This window comes from Rousettus aegyptiacus, unplaced genomic scaffold, assembly GCF_014176215.1.
Source record: "Rousettus aegyptiacus isolate mRouAeg1 unplaced genomic scaffold, mRouAeg1.p scaffold_m13_p_16, whole genome shotgun sequence".
NCBI lineage: Eukaryota > Metazoa > Chordata > Mammalia > Chiroptera > Pteropodidae > Rousettus > Rousettus aegyptiacus.
Window position 1 is genome coordinate 4252366 of NW_023416291.1, and position 21628 is coordinate 4273993.

The 21628-nt window shown below is 44.4% G+C and overlaps 1 protein-coding gene across 1 annotated transcript in view; it reads left to right on the forward strand.

The window, feature by feature from the left end:
- Positions 1-16064, forward strand: part of FAT4 (FAT atypical cadherin 4) — a 129538-nt gene extending 113474 nt beyond the window's left edge. Inside the window, exons 12-17 of the mRNA XM_016160221.2 lie at positions 1072-1157; positions 1963-2142; positions 5025-5149; positions 6787-7004; positions 11035-11296; positions 13198-16064. Of these exons, the coding sequence (XP_016015707.2) occupies positions 1072-1157; positions 1963-2142; positions 5025-5149; positions 6787-7004; positions 11035-11296; positions 13198-14990 (2664 nt within the window). The 3' untranslated portion in view covers positions 14991-16064. The remainder of the gene's footprint in view (positions 1-1071; positions 1158-1962; positions 2143-5024; positions 5150-6786; positions 7005-11034; positions 11297-13197) is intronic.
- Positions 16065-21628: the final 5564 nt, after the last annotated feature.

Here is a 21628-nt window from a genome sequence, read left to right on the forward strand (position 1 = left end):
GGAGACACCCTTGGGCCCCCTGCATTTTAGGTCAGGCCGCTTCCTGTGAGTCGCTGGCCATGGACTGAAATGCCACACTCTGAATATCATGCTTATAATTTCACCAACCAAAACATGCAAAGATTTGTCATTTGTAGAACTTACAGCATCAGCTTGGGGAGCAAAAAGGGGCATCGCACCGTCATTGTAGGGCTCAGAATAACATCGATGTGCAACGACCTTGGTCTTAAACTGGACCGCAGCCAGCCCTGGCGGCCACTGCCCGACACAGGCTCTGCCTTCTGTCATATTCTTGACCATAACTTGTTGACTTTGTTTATCGATCATGTGGAACATTCATATATTCTACCAGACAGAAGCCTTTTGTCTCGGGGTAATCTATCTCTTAGGACGTAAAAACAACTACTGTTAGTTGTGATTTAAATATTGGGGGAGTTTCTACTGTGTAAGACTATGTGATAATGCATTCTGATTATGCATGTTTAGTATGCTATTTGTGTTTCTTATAAATGAAAATAGCATCTTATTGATTTCTTTACATTATCTCAAATTTTATCTTTAATGGAGGTATTATGATATTCATAGGTTGTTATAATAGCATATTTATGTTGTGCTTTCGGAATCCTTTTGTATATATGCATGATATATTATTGGAAAAGACATTTGAAAATCAGAAGTCCAATGTTTTTGTTTTCCATTTGTGAGACTATCTGGATGGTAGAATAAGCAGGCTGATTAAGACTGTAAACCCAGGAAGCCGTCCCAGACCGACAGTATGATATTCTAAGAGATGTTACTGACACTTCCATTCTTTCATCTGTAAAGCAAGGGAGTTGGAGAAGGTTTTCGAAAGTACCCTCCCACCCCTTACATGTAATTACTTCGCAGTTTTAGTTTTCGATATACCAAAGAAACACGTGTCCACAATTTAATGTTGTATTTATTATAATACACTAAATCAAAAGCTTATCGCAACTTCGAGATCACGTCCACGTGGACGCCAGCCCTGGGCAGCGGGGGCTGACACGGGGCCAGCAGAGCCCAGGGTGAACGTTCTTTCTCGGCCTGCAGGCCGCCTCCCTGACGGTGGACGCCTGTCCCGAGAGCCAGGAGCCAGGGTATTGCACTGTCAGCAACGTGGCGGTTTCAGACGACTGGTGAGTAAAATAACACTTTGATCATTATCATCACTTGACATTAAAAAGGAAATTGTACATTGAAAGTAGTAGTATTATGCTAAGTGTTATATATAAGTTTAAAGTATTTTATCCTCTCCAAAGGGGCTTTTGTACTGTAAAACAAAAAGTTAATGATTAGTATACAAAATGTGCAATAAAAGGTATGAAACGAAGTGGTAGAGACGAGAATAATGCTAAAGAAAGGAAAGACTAACATGGACTCATGGCAGAGCTTCATGAAGTAATTGCACGAGACCCAAGTCTAAGGGCCCCGCCTCTTTTAAGCATATTTTCTGTGTCGCATGCGAAAATTACGGACAGAGATTTTTTCAATAGCACCTCAAACTGAGACACAGTATTATCCCCCGTAAAACATAGGTGCTTTGAATAGAAATACAACAAACCGGAAAATAGTGACACATAATCCATCGGATTAATAAATTTATTAGCATTCCTTATCTCTGTGGTGAAGGAAAAATGTTATCTGCTGAATTTTATCTTCTTTCTGATAGTGTGGTCCTTCTTGCTAATTCAGTATTGTTTTATACATCCCATCCGACGAACTGAAAATATCATTGGCATAAGTTTTATTATTTTTATACCTTAAATATCTAATAATCCTGCTTGGTGGACATGCATTAACGGGTAACGTTGTCACTCAAATTTACCATGTTATCACACATGCCAGAAAAAATGATCTTCACTCTTCATTAAACAAAGCATCCTGCTGAAATCTCTCGTGCCGGAACTAATACGCCTTTTTTTTTTTTTTTTTTTAATGGAGGACTCTTGATGTTCAGCCAAATCGAGTCACAGTCGGAGGCATCAGATCTCTAGATCCAGTCCTTCAGAGGAGGGGACACGTGGAAAGCCACGATTTCGTCGGGTGCATAATGGAGTTCGCAGTCAATGGAAGGCCCCTGGAGCCCAGCCAGGCCTTGGCCGCACAAGGCATCCTAGACATGTATGGCAGTTTTATTTCCTACACTTTTAAAGAAAACGCAAAACGTGTATGCTAATTGAGATCAAAAGATGAAATTATTGTACCCAAAGCCCTGAAAATACCAAATAGTTAATGGTGTTTTGAATTTTGAATATTTATTTATAGCTGTGAAATTTTGGCCTAAAATGTAATGTTTGATTAGAAAGTTAATTCTTATTTTCTAGAGTTTTAAGACAATATGTGTATGTACTCTACCGTGGAGAGTGCTGTAAAGATGATAAGAATTAAGTAGGTAATCACATCGAAAGAAGCCTATCACAGTATGATACATAAGTGTTAGCAATAATATATACTTGAAATTAAATAGTTTTACATCTAAATATATACATTTCCCAAATCGTGATACATCTTTAACAAGTAATAATTTGACTTATTGTAAAGTAGTTTTGTTTTTTGCTTTTTGTTTTTTGTTTTTTTCCTATTTGGTTATTGGTGAGGTTCCCAGCAGTGATTTAGGAATTGTGAAAATAACATTTTATTTAAGAAATTATTCTAATTTGTATTGAAAATTTGGAAAATTCAGAAAAATATAAAGTAGCCTATAAACGAACTCCGCATAGACACTCTTAGGTCATGGGCACGTCCATGACTGCCCGCGGTTCCAGAACACAGACGCGCCCCGTGTTAACTGCGCTGGTCCCCTTCAGTGCGTCCAGTATCACTACTGTGTCACTAACATATATATATACACATACCATAGACATTAATCCCATTTTCCTCTCTAGCCACCAATCTAATGCTTTGAAAAGTTGTCCTTTGTCAAAGCGACCGACAACCTCTGTTTCGAAGCAGTCAGTGGTCAGTGTTCACCTTACTCGAGCTCCAGCATTGCCAGGAACAGTTCTTCACCCCCCCACCCCCCGAATATTACTTGGTTGGTTTGTCCACCAGCATGTGGGGCACTCCTGGCTCTCTGCTCCGATTCTGCTTCTCACCTCCTCTGCCTCTCCCCTCTGTATCTATATTCATTCTTTAAGTCACTTTTATAGTCCTTGGTTTTAACTGTCTCTAAAGCTGGTGACTCTTAACTGGCTGGCAGCGTGGCCTCTCCTCTGAACGTTAGACCCCTGGGTCCACCGGCCTGCTCATGGTCCCGTGTGTGCTCCTGATGAATACTGCAAACCCAGGTCTAGAGCCGAACTCCCGGCACCCCTTCCCGACTCATCCCCTACCCGCTACTTCCATGATGGCCCTCCCTCAGGCAGTGGTGACTCAGTGACCCACTGCTCAGCCAGCCGTTTAGACTGACCTTTGACCCCCTCACTGAAAAACCTCATGCCCAACCCACCAGGAACCAGCCAGACATTTTAAAAACGAAGTCAGTTATTACCCTGACTAAGAGGCCTCGAGGTCTCGGCATTCGGCCTCCCCCGTGAACTCCCTTACCACTTCCGCCTGCCTCCAAGCATCCTGGGCCCAAGTGTCCTGGGGCCCTGGGCACTCCTCAGACACCCAGGTTCACCCTCACTCCAGGGCTTTCTCTCTGCTCCTCCCTCTGCCGGAATGATGATCCACCAGACATGCTTCCTTCTCTCACTTTCTTTAGGTCTTTATGAGGATGGGTCCTTCCTTCACCGCCTGGAGACCCAGCTCCCACCCAAACCCCCAGCACCCTTTCTCTGTCTCAAGTTTCCCATCGGACTTCCCTCTTCTAACACACTACGCATCCGTCTAAGTTTTCGCATTTTTTTCCTATCTTCCCCACAAGAAAAAATAAACATTCCATGAACAAATGGGTATTTTCATCACTTTATCTCTGTGTTCAGAATAGTGCTTGGCATGTAGTGGGCATTCCGTACACACGAGTCGGGCAGTTTTCTGGTGAAGGACGTGTGTACTCCAATCCACACGTAGCCCAGAGATCATAGAGACCAAAGCGACTATTTGATCAAGGTGTCTTGCTCTAATAAGAATTAACTTGAAGAACTTATCCTCTCTTTTCCTTCACTGTGTAAGATCTTTCTTGTTTAATCTTCGCTTTTATGAATGTGTTACAGGATACCTTCTAGTTTGATTTGATGCTACAAATGTAGTTGCACTTTGAGTTTTAAAGACTTATTATTTTTCAATTTATTTTTTTATGGTAACACTGGTTAACGAAATCCAGTAAGTTTCAGCTATACATTTTACCAGTAAGACAGACAGACACACACACACACACACACACACACACACACACACACACACACCCCCCCCCCCCCCCACACACACACACACACACACACACACAGTGTGTGTTCACCCCCCCAGTTAGATTTCTTTCTGTCACATATTTGACCCCCTTTACCGCATCTACCTACCTACCCACCTCTGCTAACCACTAGTCCATAGTCCATGTCCATGAGTCTCTGTTTGTCCTGTTCCTTTGTTGCTTTTAGGTTTATATCTCACATGTAAGTGGTATCATATGGCTTTCAACTTTTTCTGTCTGGTTTATTTTGCTTAGCATAATTATCTCGAGGTCCATCCATGTTGTCGCAAATGGCAGTATTTCTTCTCTCCTTGTGGCTGAGTAATATTCCATTGTGTATATGTACCACAGCTTCTTTATCCAGTCATCGATCGTAGGACACTTTGGTTGCTTCCATGTCCTGGCCACTGTGAATAATGCTACTATGAACATCAGTGTGCAAATATCTTTTCGGATATGAGTTTTCAAGTCTTTAGGGTAAATACCTAGTAAAGAGATTACTGGATCATATGGGGGATCAATCCTTAGTTTCTTGAGGACCTTCCATACTGTTTTCCACAGTAGCTGTATCAATTTGCAGAAACTAAATGGGCTAATAAGCATTTATACCTTGTTTCGTGCTTTATGAGTCTTTGCTGTGATTTTATTTTAGGTGCCCTAGACTAGAAGGCGCCTGCACCCGCAGCCCCTGCCAGCATGGTGGCACGTGTACAGACTACTGGTCATGGCAGCAATGTCACTGCAAAGAAGGGCTGACTGGGAAATACTGTGAAAAATGTATGCAAGCCATTTCATCTTCCACTGCAAGTTATATTAACCGTGAAAAGTATAAATATATGCACCTAAATATGTAATTGAATCATGTTTTCATTGAAAATATCAAATGGACAAAAACTGGAAAATATAGTGATATTGTTAAATTCTATTTTTTACCTGGGGAAGAGTGACATCCTGCTAGAATTATTAATTAAATAAATCATTGATTTCCACTATATAAATATATCATTTATTTTTGGTTTACCTATAGGAATGCTAGGCAATTTACAAGGCCAGGGGCTATATTCAGGCTTTGGCTTAATATTATCTACATTTAGAGGATCTTTCTCTGGTGAATATTTTGTATTTGGTAGAAAAGTATAAATAATAAATTACTGAGCATGGAGCTCAAAACATTATATAATTGAATTATAATCTTTTACATTTAAGATGATACTTGAATTTTAATTTGCAATTAACAGAATCGGTTTTGAATGTTACTTTTTAAATCCTTTTATTGGTTACTTGTTTATAAACCCCGATATTGTTGTTAATAAGGCACTAATGGTTTCTGAACCTTCATTAGAGCATGGAGTCCTCTAATTTCAAGCTGTATATTCAACTACCTAACCCTAATGAGGTCTCTGTTATAAAAAAGCTTCACTTTCAAATTAGCAGTTACTCCTTAAATCATTGCACTTAACTGACTGCTTTTGAAACCTTAAATCATTGCACTTAACTGACTGCTTTTGAAAGAGGCATCTGATTCTGTTATAACATGAGAATGAGTAAATTCATGATTAAATTAAGGATACAATTTAATACAGAAGACATTAGGTGCAGAGGTGTTTGTTTAGGAGAAAATCAAAGCAGGAAAAGCTCCCTGTTGTATGATTTTTTTTAAAGTAGTAAGTATTTGGTAAGAACCCAGTTACATCTGGAATATGAAATGACTCATTGGCTTGAGAAATGTCTTTAAAGGAAACAGGTACAATTCACATACAATAAAATTTTCCTTTTCAAAGTGTGCCATCTGGTGCTGGTGCTCTCTTGAGCTCATTTCTTTTTGTGTCTCTTCTTTAGATAGTTTGCTACAGCAAACTTCTGTACTTCAGGAATGTGGACATTTTATCAGGTTAAGATAAATTGTAATCATACATGATGATGAATTAAATTATACAGGATTATTACTAATCATAAAGTTAGTTACAAATATTAGATTGGTCACTTTTTGTTCAAATTTCTAATGTGCTATACTTTAAAGATGAGAAACAATTTTAACTGTGAAAACATTCATTAATGAATTTTGGAAACAGTGAAAATCGTAAACAAATACTGTTTTCAAACGTTTTAAAGATAGTTATCTTTTCCGGTATTCATATTTTATATCAGGTACCAAATATTTAATGACTATTTCCCAAATGATTAATGCCTGTTTTTAAATGTTTTTTAGTTCATGGTTCTGAGATGGATTTAAGTATTTGAAATCAACTCATACAGTAATTCACAAGTGGAAATTTGTTTTTCAAGAGGAGGATTGGGGGGCATTATTTGCAAAACCTTAGGAGTTTTAAGGCCTCTTTTTATGCCGTTTGTCACCTGTGGCCGCTTTAAGGAATGACGGTTGTTTCTCTCTCCCCTCCCGGGGCGGCATGCAGCCGTCACCCCTGACACTGCCCTGTCCCTGGAAGGCAGGGGGCGCCTGGACTACCACATGAGCCAGAATGAGAAGCGGGAGTATCTGCTGAGACAGAGCATGCGTGGGGCCCCGCCCGAGCCTGCTGGTGTGAACAGCCTGGAGGTGAAATTCAGGACGAGAAGCGAGAATGGCATTTTAATCCATATCCAAGAGAGCAGCAATTACACTACTGTGAAGGTAAGATGCAAGTTCACGGTGATGTCACTTGGTCAGACCGCCTGCTGCGCCATGGTTTAAATCGCTTCTCCCACAATTTCTCCCCTTTTGTTTTACAATCCGTTTGAGTTCTGACTAATGCTGGGCACGATTCCTATATCATCTTATCCTGACTATTTCCCAGGCGTTGGCCAGACGAACAAGGTCTGAATGGTTTGGTTTCTAAACACTTCTTTCTGTCTTGGTTTAGAGGCCACAGCTAGGTAGGCCGGCATAGAAAGAATTTGTCGTGATCCATTTTGTCTGATAAAAACTTATATTGCTTGTCCCCTTACTTTTAAACAAAGTAAAACAAAGATTATAATGTGTCTTTGAAATGGAAACAACATTTCCTCCAAGAATTTTTTCTAACACTGCGTATATAGTAACTGGCAGGACTAAAATAAGGGAAAACATTTTGAAATTATCTAGCTTTAGTCTGTAGCACGTAGTCAATGTACTTAGCCATCACAGGTAAACACTGTGAAATTAAGTATCTTGGAATTATTGTAGGCAAAAGTACAGCTAAATTCTGCTCAGAGAACAATGGATTGGTTTATCATTAGGCTTTTACATAATTTTTTTTCTCGACTGTACATGAGATGCCAAACTAGTGAATAATTTCGTTGAATACACAATTCTCATTAGCTCTTAATGGTTTTTTAATTTCTAAAACTATTATTTGGCTTTCTTTCCCACAAATAAGATCTTAGCTCTTAGATCATCATTTTCTTTAGTTATATTGACTGGTTTCAATATTATTTTGTATATTATAATTTAACTCATAATTTTATACAAATTTCGGTGAATTCTTGAGAAAACAAATCTAGATTTCCTTATTTTTCACCTATAAGTCAGTACTTTGAAAATTACTAAAACTTTAGTTAATAAAGAAAAATATAATATACATAGAAAATTGCTAGGTTTAATTCACTTCTGATACTAAAAACAAAAACAGATGTTCTCCTCTAAACTTCAGCCTGCTTATTCTCAAAATTTCTCTCTATCTAAGCCAACTCTGGTTATATTTCATGCACTTATCTTTAATAAGTAGTAAAAAACCTTTTTAAAATTCTCATATCATAACCCCCAACTGAGGGAGACTTCACCCTGCCGGGACATTTGGCAGTGTCTGGAGACACTGTGTTGCTGTCCCGGCTCGGTGTGGAGGGAGGGACCGCGGGTCCCTAACCGTCCCGCGGCGCACGGCACAGCACCCGGGAAAAGGACTCAGTCCACAGCGCGAGTGGTGCTGAGCTTGGGAAACGCTGCCCGAGCCCCGTGCTGGAGACATGGTCGGCTTGTGGCCGCCGCTCCCCCGTGGATGCGGACGGCCTCGTTCCGGCGTTAGTAAAGCAGCCGCAAAGACAGCACAGAAACCGTTGTGTACTGTTATCAGTCAGTGTTTATAATTCTCATCAAAAAGTGTCTTAGAAGCCAAGAAAATAAAGGCATACAGAGAGAAGTAGACCTTCATGGTCTACAAGGAACATGCTTTATACGCACTGAGAGGCTCTGACACTGAGGTCTGCGCATTGTCTGTCAGGCTGCTTCCAAGTCTTCGTGCCATTTAAGTGACATATGAAATATCTCTGGACAGTATTTCTGTAAGCCAAGAGATACAAAATGCAATGTGGTTGAAGAAATCAGAGACAGAATTTTTCCTTCCTTAAGGAAGAAGGTGAATGTCAGGATCCATTTTTGTCACCGTAAATTCTTGCATTTCCAATAGCATGGAAGCATTCAGCTTCTCATTTTGTTACGTTGGTAGCAAACACTTAGAAAAGTAAATGCTAATGAATAAAAATAATGACTAATGCAGACCAAAATGCACATTTCTTTCTTTTGAATGAAATTTTGAAAAGCAGCTTTTAGGAGATTAAGGGGCTTGGTAGGTCAAGTAAGTAGATTTAAAAAAAAAAAACCAGTCAGGGAAGAGAGTGGCCGTTGTGAGCAGGCACGTACGTTACGTGGATGACAGGAACACGGTGTGCTCCTACGGCTAGGAAGTCTAGCTCAAGTACAGTGACTTATCAGCCGGCTTATCAGTGCCCCAGGGCCCTGGTTTTCCTCTTTCCTTCTTTTGGCTCACTTTCTGACAGTTTCTTTTTTTCTTTCTCTTTTTTTACATACTCTGATTTGGTCAGCTTCCCCCCCCCCCCCCACCCCTCTCTTTCTCGCGCGCGCGCACGCACACACACACACACACACATTTTGTGAAAATGAAAAGAAAGGTTGTGTAAACAGGGTGCTATGTGGTCCTAGGAGAGAGGGCCAGCACTGGGTAGCGACAGCACTGTGAGGAGAGGCGAGCATATACAGTAGACGGGGTCTGTTCAGATAAAGAAGAAGTTAAGGAGAGAAATTTCAGAGAGGAAAGCGAAAAGAAAGCATGCTCGCGTGCAAGTGTGCTCACACCACAGGTAGAGCGTTGCGCACACATCTTCTTTCGTGGCGTATTGTGATCTGCTCTATGAAGATGAGAAGTTCTGTATGATAGGTGATGGACTCGCTACTCTAGATCAGTTCTGTTGTTTTGGGGGCTGAGTTTTCTGGTTGGTTTTGTTTTTAAGTGAGGCTGGGCTTTATCGTACAGTGTTGAGATGAGGGATTCAGATCGCTATAGAATAAAAAAAATTTAAAAAAAAGAGCATGGTATTTTGAAAGTTAGGAAGAATTCAGGAGTCCAGTAGAGTATTGCTCAGGAAAAGGAAACTTACGTTCTTATCAGTCCTGTCCATGGTGTATTCTAAAGACTGTCCCATCAGAATTGTGCAGATGAAAGGTTGACGTGCTGTGACCAGGCAGAGGGAAATGCGGAGCTGGGAAGTCCCTTCCTAAGGCTTCTTTCCCCAGAGAACCCTGCTTAGACCAAGGAAGAGCAGCTGTTTTTACTATGCCATGAGATGATGCCCATTGGTGAAATGTTACTGTCATTTAACTACAGCTTTCTCCCCCCTACCTCTGAGTCTGATACTGAAATATATTATTATCTAGAAACATTGCTTTAATAAAATATCAGAATATGAAGAACATATGTAAATGTGTTAGGCATATTTTCCCCAGTAGAAAAGAACCGATTTTCAGTTTTGCCAGATGTGTTTGTTGCATGTAGAAATAGCATTTGATCTGGGAAGGAACAAAAAGCGACCCATCCCGTCACTCCTGCCATTGGAGACTCAGTGTCGCTTCAGCTGCTGCCGTGGCCCCTGCTCTGTGTGGCGGTCTGATGGGGTTACGCTCCCTGACCCAAATGTGCATCCCGCCTGGTCAGTTATCGTACACACTAGCGCGTCTCCTCAGAGTCCTGGAGACGGGCAGCTGGAGACTGGCGCAGGCGCAGCCATCCCCAGGGCCCCGCTGGGCCAAGTAACAGACGCCGAGTGCCCTCAGACGAACTGGGCAGCGAGCCGAAGTGAGGGCTTGGCCGGACACCTCGTTATTAACAACTCACCCTGTATTCATCGGAGTTTTTATCTCAATAGATGATACGAATAACAGGCAAGATTTTTTTCTAAAATTCCAGTGTGTAGTGACAAATAAAACAATTTACTTTTGTCTTTATTTTTCCAACTACGCTTCATTTTTAGGTAAGCACTGATTTTTTTTTTTTCTTTTAGCAGGCAGTTTTAACATTTTTGATCACTATGGACTATTTATTAAACTAATTTTTTTAGACTTGCCATTGCCATTAAATAATAAGGAATCACAAAAAACTTGTACTTATCTTAAAATGGATAATCATGCATTATCTTAGTTGTGTTCTGGAAAATAATTCTCTGCATCTTGAAAAATTAAGTGTAACACCTTGGGAATTATTGAAACTATTAAAACTATTATGTTTGAAAGAATATAGTCCCTAAAGTCATAGAGGCAGATGGATAAATATATTCTCTTTATTTATTCTGTGTACTTTAAATTGGTCAATATGTTAAGGTTTTATTTAATTTTTAAAAATATTTTATTCCAGCATGGCGTGGTTTAATTCTGCATTATTTCACTATGTTTGTAGATTAAGAACGGCAAAGTCCATTTTACATCAGATGCAGGGATTGCTGGGAAGGTGGAGAGAAATATTCCTGAAGTGTACGTCGCAGATGGCCACTGGCATGCTGTTCTCATTGGAAAAAATGGAACAGCCACACTGCTGTCCGTCGACAGAATCTATAACAGAGACATCGTCCACCCTACTCAGGATTTTGGTGGCCTCGAGGTGCTCACTATATCCCTTGGAGGAATTCCGCCCAACCAGGCTCATCGAGATGCTCAAACAGGTAAGTGCTTGTGTTCGGCAGTCACAAAGAAAGGAAGGTCAAATTGTTCATTTAAAGGTAGTTTGGTCTCTGATAATCTGATTGTTCTAAGCCCAGCATCACTCTCCTTAGAAAGCGTGTGATGAATTATTAGCCATCGCTGGCTTTCACCACTTGCATTCGTTCTGCTGGGTGCATAATTCTGATCATGGGGGTTCGATGCTTTTCTTGTCCACCAGGCATCATCTGTTTATATGTTTATTCACCTACTCGTGTGTTCCTTCACACAGCAGGTGTTACTGAGCCCCGTCCTGGGCACTGGGAGTGTGACAGTGGGCTGAGCAGCCCCTCTCCTCCTAGAACATACAGCCCATTAAGGGAGGCAAATGGTAATTGCATCATTAACCATGTAAATAGATTATTTTGAGCTATGATTAATGATGTGAAGGAAGAATGTAGAATTTTAAGAGACTGCTCAAAAAAAAAAGAGAAAGAGAAACTTTCCAGGAAAAATTGACATTTATTGTTAAATCTGAACTATGAAGATAGGGAGATAAGGATGGGAGAAGATGAAAAATTAATTTATATTGATAGGAACTAAAAAAAAAAAAAGGTAGGTTATGTCAGGATCGCAGGACCTGGCACATTGGAAGCTGATGTCACAGGTGAAAGGTGGAGTTGGAGAATGAAGCAGGGCCGTCTACACTGGCTGTAGGTTTGGTCTTACTCTCAGAACAATGCGAAGTCACTAAAAAACAAAACAAAACCAAACACAGTCACAGGAGGGTCCAGATTAGACACACGGTAATAGCGAAGCTCTTCGGGCTGCAGCATGGAGAATGCAGGAGGACGGCTGGCGTGGCGGCAGAGGAGAGGTAAAGACGTTTATAGGGAAGAAGGAGTTTAAAAACTAAACTCAACTGAACTGTTGGTGATTTTGGTAAAATTCAGGGAGGTTTCTGACTTTTCATCTAGGACGAGGGTGCCGCCACTGAGAAAGGAAACTGTGGAACAGGGCAAAAAGCAGCATGCCTTGGGGGATTTTGTGATTCGGGTTTGCGACATTTAGGGTGTAGGACACCTCTGAGTAAGGCCTTTGCCCAGATGGGGCAGAATCAGGAGTGGACTTCAGCTGGGAACATGGTCGGGAGGGACCCGCTGCCCGATAGGGCAAGGAAGCCCCGGGCACGGATCCCACACCCTAGCCCGAGGGTGCACCGTGCAAAAAGCCAGGGCACCTGAGTTAGTGCTGGCTTCGAGGGGAAGGAGCAGGAGGCGTCACAGCTGACGAGGAAGTGTGGGTCGGGGACAGGGAGGTCACTAGGATGGAACGATGCGGCAGTAAAATGAAAAGTGTGTGGAAGGGCGATGGAGTTGGGGCGCAGAGGTCAAAGTGCAGGTCAAGTCTGTGCGCATTTAGCTAGCTTTAGGATGTGGATGACAGATCGCGGGGCGTTTGGGAAAGCACGTGCGTGTGCAGCATGCGTCGTGGTCAGTGTCGCGGTCCGTTCTGGGGCTCTGGGACCGGAGCTTTAGTGACGCTGGCACATGACGTCTAACAAAGTGTTTCTCAGCTTCAAAATGGTAATCACCTCCCTGTAAGGAGCCATTTTAGATCTTTTTTCCTGAGCCCTGCTGTGCCCACCTCATGAAACGTCACTGCCACAGTTACGCTCTATCTGCCCTGGGAGACCCAAACACCAAGGTTTTTCCATTGCTCCCTAAAAATTGACTTCCAAGTCCCTGGGAGAAAATCCAGTGAGACGTCATGGTCTAGTGACTGAAGCTCTTGGCCCGTTTTTTTTCTTTAACTCTGTATTTTTAAAAAGTTATTTCTACATGCAATTCTTCCAATGTAGATTAAACAGATGGAAACGAAGAGGAAGGTGAGTGACACGCGTCTCTGCCCCTCTGCCCCGCAGGTTTCGACGGCTGCATCGCGTCCGTGCTGTACGGCGGGCAGAGCCTGCCCTTCAGTGGGAGGCACAGCCTGGCCTCCATCTCCAAGACAGACCCGTCGGTGAAGACCGGATGCCGCGGCCCCAACATCTGCGCCAGCAACCCGTGCTGGGGCGACCTGCTGTGTGTCAACCAGTGGCACGCGTACAAGTGCGTGCCGCCGGGGGACTGCGCGTCGCGCCCCTGCCAGAACGGCGGCAGCTGCGAGCCCGGCCTGCACTCCGGCTTCACCTGCAGCTGCCCGGAGTCGCACACGGGCCGCACCTGCGAGACGGTGGTGGCCTGCCTCGGCGTCCTCTGTCCGCAGGGCAGGGTGTGCAGAGCGGGCAGCCCCGGAGGGCACGTGTGCGTCCCGAGCCAGGGCCCCGAGGAGCTGTCGCTGCCGCTGTGGGCCGTGCCCGCCATCGTGGGCAGCTGTGCCACCGTCCTGGCGCTGCTCGTGCTCAGCCTGATCCTCTGCAACCAGTGCCGGGCCCGGAAGGCAGCGGAGCCCGCGGAGCCCAAGAAGCCGAAGGAGAAGAAGAAGAAGGGCAGCGAGAACGTGGCCTTCGACGACCCGGACCACCTGCCGCCGTTCGCGGACGACCTGACGGTGCGGAAGCAGCCGGAGGGCAACCCGAAGCCGGACATCATCGAGCGAGAGAACCCGTACCTGATCTACGACGAGGCGGACCTGCCGCGCGGCCCCGAGGCCGTGCCCAGCGCGCCGCTGGCGGCCCCGGAGCAGGAGCCGGAGCACTACGACATCGACAACGCCAGCAGCATCGCGCCGTCGGACGCCGACATCATCCAGCACTACAAGCAGTTCCGCAGCCACACGCCCAAGTTCTCCATCCAGCGGCGCAGCCCGCTGGGCTTCGCGCGCCAGTCGCCGCTGCCGCTGGGCGCCGGCGGCCTGGCCTACGCGGCGCCGTTCGGGCCCGGCCTGCGGCCCGGCGCGCTGGGCCCCGCGCCGCTCGGCCGGCCGCCCGCGCTCTACCGCGGCAGCCCGGCGCGCGAGCTGCACCTGGCTGCGCGCGACGGCGACGCGCTGGGCGATGGCGGCGCCTTCGCCTACGCCGCGCGCCTGGGCCGCCGGAGCAAGAGCCCGCAGGGCCTGGGCGCGCCCGCCTCGCGGCCCGGCAGCCGCCTGAAGCAGCCGGCGGCGCCCGTGGCGCCCGACGCCGCGCCGCCCGTCGGGCTGTCGCTGGAGGAGGTGGAGCGGCTGAACGCGCCGCGCGCGCGCCACGCCAGCATCTGCAGCGCCGACCACGGGCGCTCGTCGTCGGAGGAGGACTGCCGCCGGCCGCTGTCGCGCACCCGCAACCCCGCCGACGGCATCCCGGCGCCCGAGTCGTCCTCCGACAGCGACTCGCACGAGTCCTTCACGTGCTCGGAGATGGAGTACGACCGCGACAAGCCGATGGTCTACACGTCCCGGATGCCCAAGCTGTCGCAGGTCAACGAGTCGGACGCGGACGACGAGGACAACTACGGCGCGCGGCTGAAGCCGCGCCGGCCGCACGGCCGCCGCGCCGAGGGCGGCCCCGCGGGGGCGCAGGCGACGGCCGACGGCGCGCCGCCCCTGAAGCTCGCGCCGCCCGCGGGGACGTTCAACTGGGACCACCTCCTGAACTGGGGCCCCGGCTTCGGCCATTACGTGGACGTGTTCAAAGATCTGGCATCTCTCCCAGAAAAAGCAGCAGCGAACGAGGACGGCAAAAGCGGGGCGCCTCAGCCGGCCCCCAAAGACGGGGAGGCGGAGCAGTACGTGTGAGCGCCGCGGGTCCCCTCCGCGGACCCGGCCCCTGCCGACCGGTGTCGGAGGGAAACTTTAAAAAATAATAACCACAATGCTGCTGAAACCGACTCAAAACGACCCTAATTTAAAAGCGCTTGGCTGGACTTCTCGTCCTGCATGCATCGTGTTGTGTACCGTACCTGGCACGCGGCGCCGGGAGAGTCCCCTCTGTACCGATGTGCGGCGTGTGTGTTTTCGAATCCATACCGTTGCCATTGCAGACACGAACTTGTGCTTTCCCAGCAGGGTGTGTATCGTTGTACCATTATTGTCGCGTTTGCATTGCCGGATCCTTGTAAAGTGTAGAAGAAGAGCCCTCCTGTCCCTGGAATGAAAGACTAAGTATTATTAACACTTCTCAGACTTGTGGAGTCCATATTCAGCGTTGCTCAGAAACGTCTGAATATTTGCATAAGTTTTACATGACAGTGGGTACTAAAAGTAAGTCATTTTGTTCAGCACTTTAAAACTTTCTTACAAATTGTTTTAAAACTTAGGAGTTTTTTTTTTTTGTGAACAATGACGGTCTCCTGACTCTCACCAGGCTTCCGCTTGGGAAGACAAGTGATTGTGTGTTGTCCGCGGAACACTGCCACCTACCGACTGTGGAACAATGATCTCAGCAGCGCTTCTCAGAGACACTTTAAAAAATGAATTATTTATTGAAAAATGTTCTATGCTTTTAAAATTTTTAAAGAATTGACCTAAGCAAAGCCTACGATTGGACCTTTTTTTCCCAACCATTTAACATTTACTTCGAGTACCCAGTTTTTATAATTTATATAAAGTCCAATTTCAACACTTTGTCGTTTTGTAGGTCATTTTTTTAATATCGTGTAAAAACGTTTTTTTACACCTAAGCTGTGTTTTTGATACTGATATTTTCCTATGCTGAATAGTTTTCTTACTTTCAGGGAAGGTAAGAAAATACTTTTTTTACATTTGTTACTTATGTAACATTCATATTTTTCACATTTTGATATTTGTAACATACTGTATGCTTTCTACTTGTAAATGCCAACAATAGAATTAAAATATTTATTTAAAATATGTTGCATTCATAGTGTGATACTAGATTTTCATCTCTCTATGCTATCTTCATGCCCAATCGTGAATACTCTCTTCTTGTCAGTAGGGTGTGGCGAGTTGAACTACCGGTGGGCAACACGGTTTTCTTTCAAAAAACATGAGTCTGGGTAATTGCCAGAACATATTTTGAGGTTGCTTTAGTGCATGTCTGTCTACCTGTCTCAGTCCTTGGATTTTACCGTAGAGCATAATGAGTCTCGACTCGGCTGGGTCTTAGGACAGTGGTCCCCAACCTGTTTCGCACCAGGGACCGGTGCTCCGATGAGAATCTAACCCTGGATGATCTGAGGTGGAGCTGAGGCATGGATGCTGGTGCTGGGGAGCAGCTGCAAATGCAGAACGAGCTTCGCTGGATCGCCTGCCGCTCACCTCCTGTGCGGCCTGGCTCCTAACAGGCCACCCAGGGTTTGGGACCCTTGTCTTAGGGGTCTAACTTTGTTATGAATCTGGTTTAAGCATCCTGGCAATAATCGTTTTGATGTCCCCAGTAAAGTATGTTTACCAAAGGCCAGGATTATAGTTTTAAGAACAGCAATGAATTAAAGCTGATTAAGAAAACATGCTTGGGTCTCATTTTCTCCAAAATTTTCTAAAACTCCAATGGTGTAGGAAGAATCACAGTGTATGCTCTGCAACGGACACCTGTCACTGCTTGATCATCCTGTTGCACAAATTCCAAACGTATTTTACATGCTACCTTAGCCAAGACAAACATCTGTTATCAGGTACTCACCCAAGGGTGGAAGGATTCAGCAGAGGAGACTGGCCCAGGACAGGATCCGTTTGCGTAATAACAGTCACATCTGAAACAACAGGATTTATGCGAATTACCGCACAATCTCAGAATTTTCTGTAACTATCTTCTCACACCTAATATTTGCTGAAAATATGCTCTCACTGTGCCACTGTCCCACAACAAATAGCGATTTTAACAATGTGTAAAAGTTTTAATAAATAAAATAGCTTAGTAAATAGAACACTTTTAAAATTAATACCAGCAAATTGAAATATCGGTCAGAATTATTTTGTCATTTAATAATGTTGAGATGATTATTTTTTTTTTCAGAATAAGAAAGAAAATGTGGGTTTAATCTAAATTATAACATTCCTATATTGTGGTTTAGAGACTGAATATAAGACACTAAAATTTTTTGTCACCTGTGATAAGGCAACACATTTTAGTATTTCCCTCTGCATTTTAGTAGTATAAATTTATGAGCCAGATATGGGAACATGTTGATTGTTTCACATAACTCAAAACAGAATACATTTTTTTTTTCTCTAGAAACTGAAGCATCTCATTGTCTTCAAAGATATCAACACTCTAATTGAGAACAGAGCTGAACGTGAAATGATAAACATGATTATAGCTAAGGGTTAAGGGGAAAGAACCCAATGCCAAGATTCTGTATTCTAATTCTCTAAGAATTTTTGTGAGATAGAGAAACTCAATTTCCTTGATTAATCAATCCCAGTTTAGGCATAAGACAAGAGTTTTTATAGGACGATTTCTCATCTTTGGCTTTCCTTGGAAATCTTTTTTCATTGAAATGAGAACAATACTCATACCAAAACAAATCAAAAATGTATGGAATGAAAATCTCACTTAACGCGGAGATTTCCCAACACGTAGGGAAATGGAGTGATACGGCATGTGCTGTGGCTGCGAGTGGTTATGGGCAAACTGACAAGGTCACGATTCGCTCAAAGAAACGGTTAATAGTGACTTACGTGTTTGCACATAAAACCACGAGCTCAGAATTTTATTCCAGCCCCCGGAAGGGTTTACAGGATTGCCCGGAATACGGTTACTGTGGGGCCTGCCCTGCGTCTCTGCTGTGAACAATCTCACTAGCTCCCATGGCCACTGACAGCACCTCGGTGGCCATGTGTCACGCAGAGCTGTGGCCTGGACTGGCTACGTGGCACGGGACTCAGATCACACAGTGCTGAAGAAGCGGCACGTTGATCACGTCTGCAATTTTCTAAATTAGCTGATTTCATCGATAGTGTCTTCAGATGAAATCATTTTAAGAAAATGGAGCCATCGGGAGGGCCCAGACCTCTTCTCATTTACATGTTGTTATCAAAATATTTACCAATGTCAAGGCTGGTGAGAGAACTGACAAACTATTGAAAGTTACGTCCTTTATACATACTTCATTTATAAGGCAAATGAAATATATCCCTAGGTGGCTTTATTACTTCCAGACACTCCATATAAGAACAAATCATTTTTGTCACGAAAATGCATTTTTACTAACTTGAATTCCACATTACGGTAAAATTAATCTGTTGAAGGTGAAAATATATATTTTTAAATTTTTTCACTTTATGTCATAGATCCAATTTAAAAGACCTAACTTTTCTAGAGGACTAAATTTACATTTCCTTAAGAAAAATTAAGCCTAGAAATGTATCTCAGCATACGTTTGTTAGATATGATATAAAACATTAGAGTTTATGATTACTATATAATTCTTCAAGACAACTGGAGTGAAATGCCACACGATTAATAATCTATATGGTTACCAGTACTGAACCAGCTAGTAGTTTTAATGGTTTATCAGTCCAAGAGTTATAGGCCAGTGTTATAAAGGAATCCAGTATTTTCATTTATAGTTAATGAGGGGGAAAGGCGCACAGTTCTAATAGATACATACCCGTGAGTCGACCCTAACATGGCCTACGCACCTACACCACCATTGCAACCAAATGTATCACTGACTAAAGACCATAAAGTACACTGTTATCCCCCAGCAGAGAAATTAACTGAGCTATGAAGAAGCTCAGTGGCCTGGTGAATCCCCGTTACTGTCGGCGACAATAATTAGTGCCCGCTACACGCTGAGCACTCTTCTAGATCATGCACTGAAACAGCGAAGAGAAGAGACAGTCCCTCCATGCAGCTCACATTCCAGCAGAGGACACAGTCAGTAACTACGAAGACGTGCGTTATGTACCGCGGTATCTAGGGAGCCCGCGGTATCTAGGGAGCCAAGTGCTAGCAAGCAGGGCGGGGAGGGGGGTGGCGGGGGGGAGGGGCAGATGGCGACTGGGGAGTGCAAGCACAGTTTTAGGTGGGTTAATCAGGGAAGACCTTCCTGGGGAGGTGACATCTGAGCAGGCTGCTGAATGAGCAGCAGAGCGAGCCGTGGACACGCATGGGTGGCTCTGTCGCAGGCAGCGGCAGTGGCACAGGCAGGCGTGGAGGGGAAGCACACTCTCTTGGAGGGACAGGGAGAGACTCAACAAGCCAGGCCGATGTCAGCACATTCGCAAACGCTGCACCACAAAAGCCTTGGGGATGAAGGAACGGGAGGATAAAGAGTCGGAACAGTAATTCGGAACAGGCCCAGACGCCGCATCATTGTTGAAGCCAATGCATGTCTGTTATCTTGCAAAATAAAGAGCATCTCCATATGCAAAGTAAACCCTGAGAAAGTGGCTCTGCACTCCCTCTGCACCAGGGCCCGAGACCCAGAGGACAGAAGGAGACCTGCGTAATGGAGATGAATGTCTGTGCTAACGCGGACGGGGTCCCACAACCCTCTACGACCAAGCCAGACCTGCAGGCGCATTGATAAGCAGCAGGTTGAGACAGAGGATAGCAAAGCAGTCCATTCCTCATGGCTGAGGCATTCACAGATCCAATGCACAAAATACCTACGCGCTAGAAGACTGCAGAAATTCTCATTTAAAAAATCAACTTTTTTTTTTTTTTAAATGAAATGGGTCATCTGAAGAGAGAAATTTTCAGATGGAATGAGAGATGCGTATTGGTGGGAAAGAGAGATGGCAAAAAAAAAAAGGTCCCTAAGACACAACAGTAAATCTACGCATGAATTCAAGGCAGCTAAGGCTGTCCAAATACATTTTAATGAGATTTTGTTGATTCGTTCATAATGAGTATAGTTAACCCTCGTCTTTGCATCACTAATAAACCATTGTCAAAATATGCTCACATTTCAGAAAGGATCCAGAGTGTGGTGAACTGGGATTAAGATATTAGGACATACTTTTGGCATTTATCATGAAAACGCTTGGAGGAAATCTTTTTATGTTCTGTACAGTGTGCATATGTCAGACACATAATCATGTTCGAATTCACGTAGGCAATTCTAACCAATGTGTAATTGACATCATACAGGTAACCTGAGGACTCTTTGAACTTATTAAAGGAATATACTGAATAACAGACTCATCAGATCCTCATATAACCTGTGATACAGTCAAGGTAGACATACTAAAAACATTTGTGAGAGAGTCTCCATATCCGAAGACATATAATTAAAATGGAAAAGCCCACAGAGCATTTAAAACGTGCTGCATAACAGCAGATAATTTCCAGGTGACCCATTTGGATACTTCCAATTTTTTTAGTTTACGAATTAATATGCCAACCCCCCCAAATCAAGTGGCAGAGTACAAAGTGCAGTCATCATGGATTTCTGGAAGAAAGTTCAGATCTTAAAATTACTGAATAATACCATTCTAGCCCAAACAAAACAACCAACAACGCACAAAGTTCTTTGGCAAGGTCGCTGAGTTCCCCATTCCAAATTAAAAACACATTGTCTGGGGTACAGATGCTGATCAAAATAAGATTCTGTCTGCTCGCTCAAGCCATCCTCTTCTTACCATACAACCACACGCGTGGCCAGAATGCTGCCGACACCAGTTACCGATACTGCGCTTTGAGGTCGAAAGGTGAAACATTCTAGAGAAATGCTTCTTCGGAAAAACGGCATGGCTAAGACAAGGGAGTGAGGCATGGCCGGCCCCCGGAACGTGCGGGTTCCCTGACGGCTGGGTCTGAGGGAGGGAAACGGTGTCCTGCACCGCATCTGGAGAAAGGCTCGTCCACGGGGGACGTAAATTTGGGAAACGGCTTTCAATAAATAGAAAATGAAAAGAGGACTGCCCTCCTTCACCCCGGAGGAACTGTCATCAAGTAGCTCGAGTTGGCAATCGTCTACTATCTAACAGGAAACCATTCATGTCTTAAAAATATGTAACCCATGTGAAAGGCTTACGACAGCACGTGCTGCGCACACCCACGCACGGGTCTGCAGAGCGAATCCCAACCAGCTTTTCTTTTTTTTTTTTTTTTTTCTGGTAAGCTTTATGGACAGCGAGCATAGGACGGTATTCCCTTTAAAGAGGAAGGTTTGGGCTGTCGGTACCATGCGACAGAAACAAGCAAACGTGCAGTTTAATTGTCTTCATTTACGCAGCTTCAGATCGAGAACCGAATGAGTCCGAGAAATGCTCAATGGACTTTAAAGAAGCCACAGCAATTATCTATAGTTTACAGATAGATGGCTTTCTATCCAGATTAAAGCACAGTTCCTGGCCACTCTGCATTTAACGGCCGCCTTCGAGTAGAGGTTTGTGGGACATCGGATTAAAAGCATCGCTATTCCCCGTCAGTCAGCCTGTAACTGGGTCTTGGCGGCATCCATTCGTTTTTTAATTTGCTGGGCAGGGTGTGCCAAGCCCTGGGGGAAACCAAGCGATGAAGA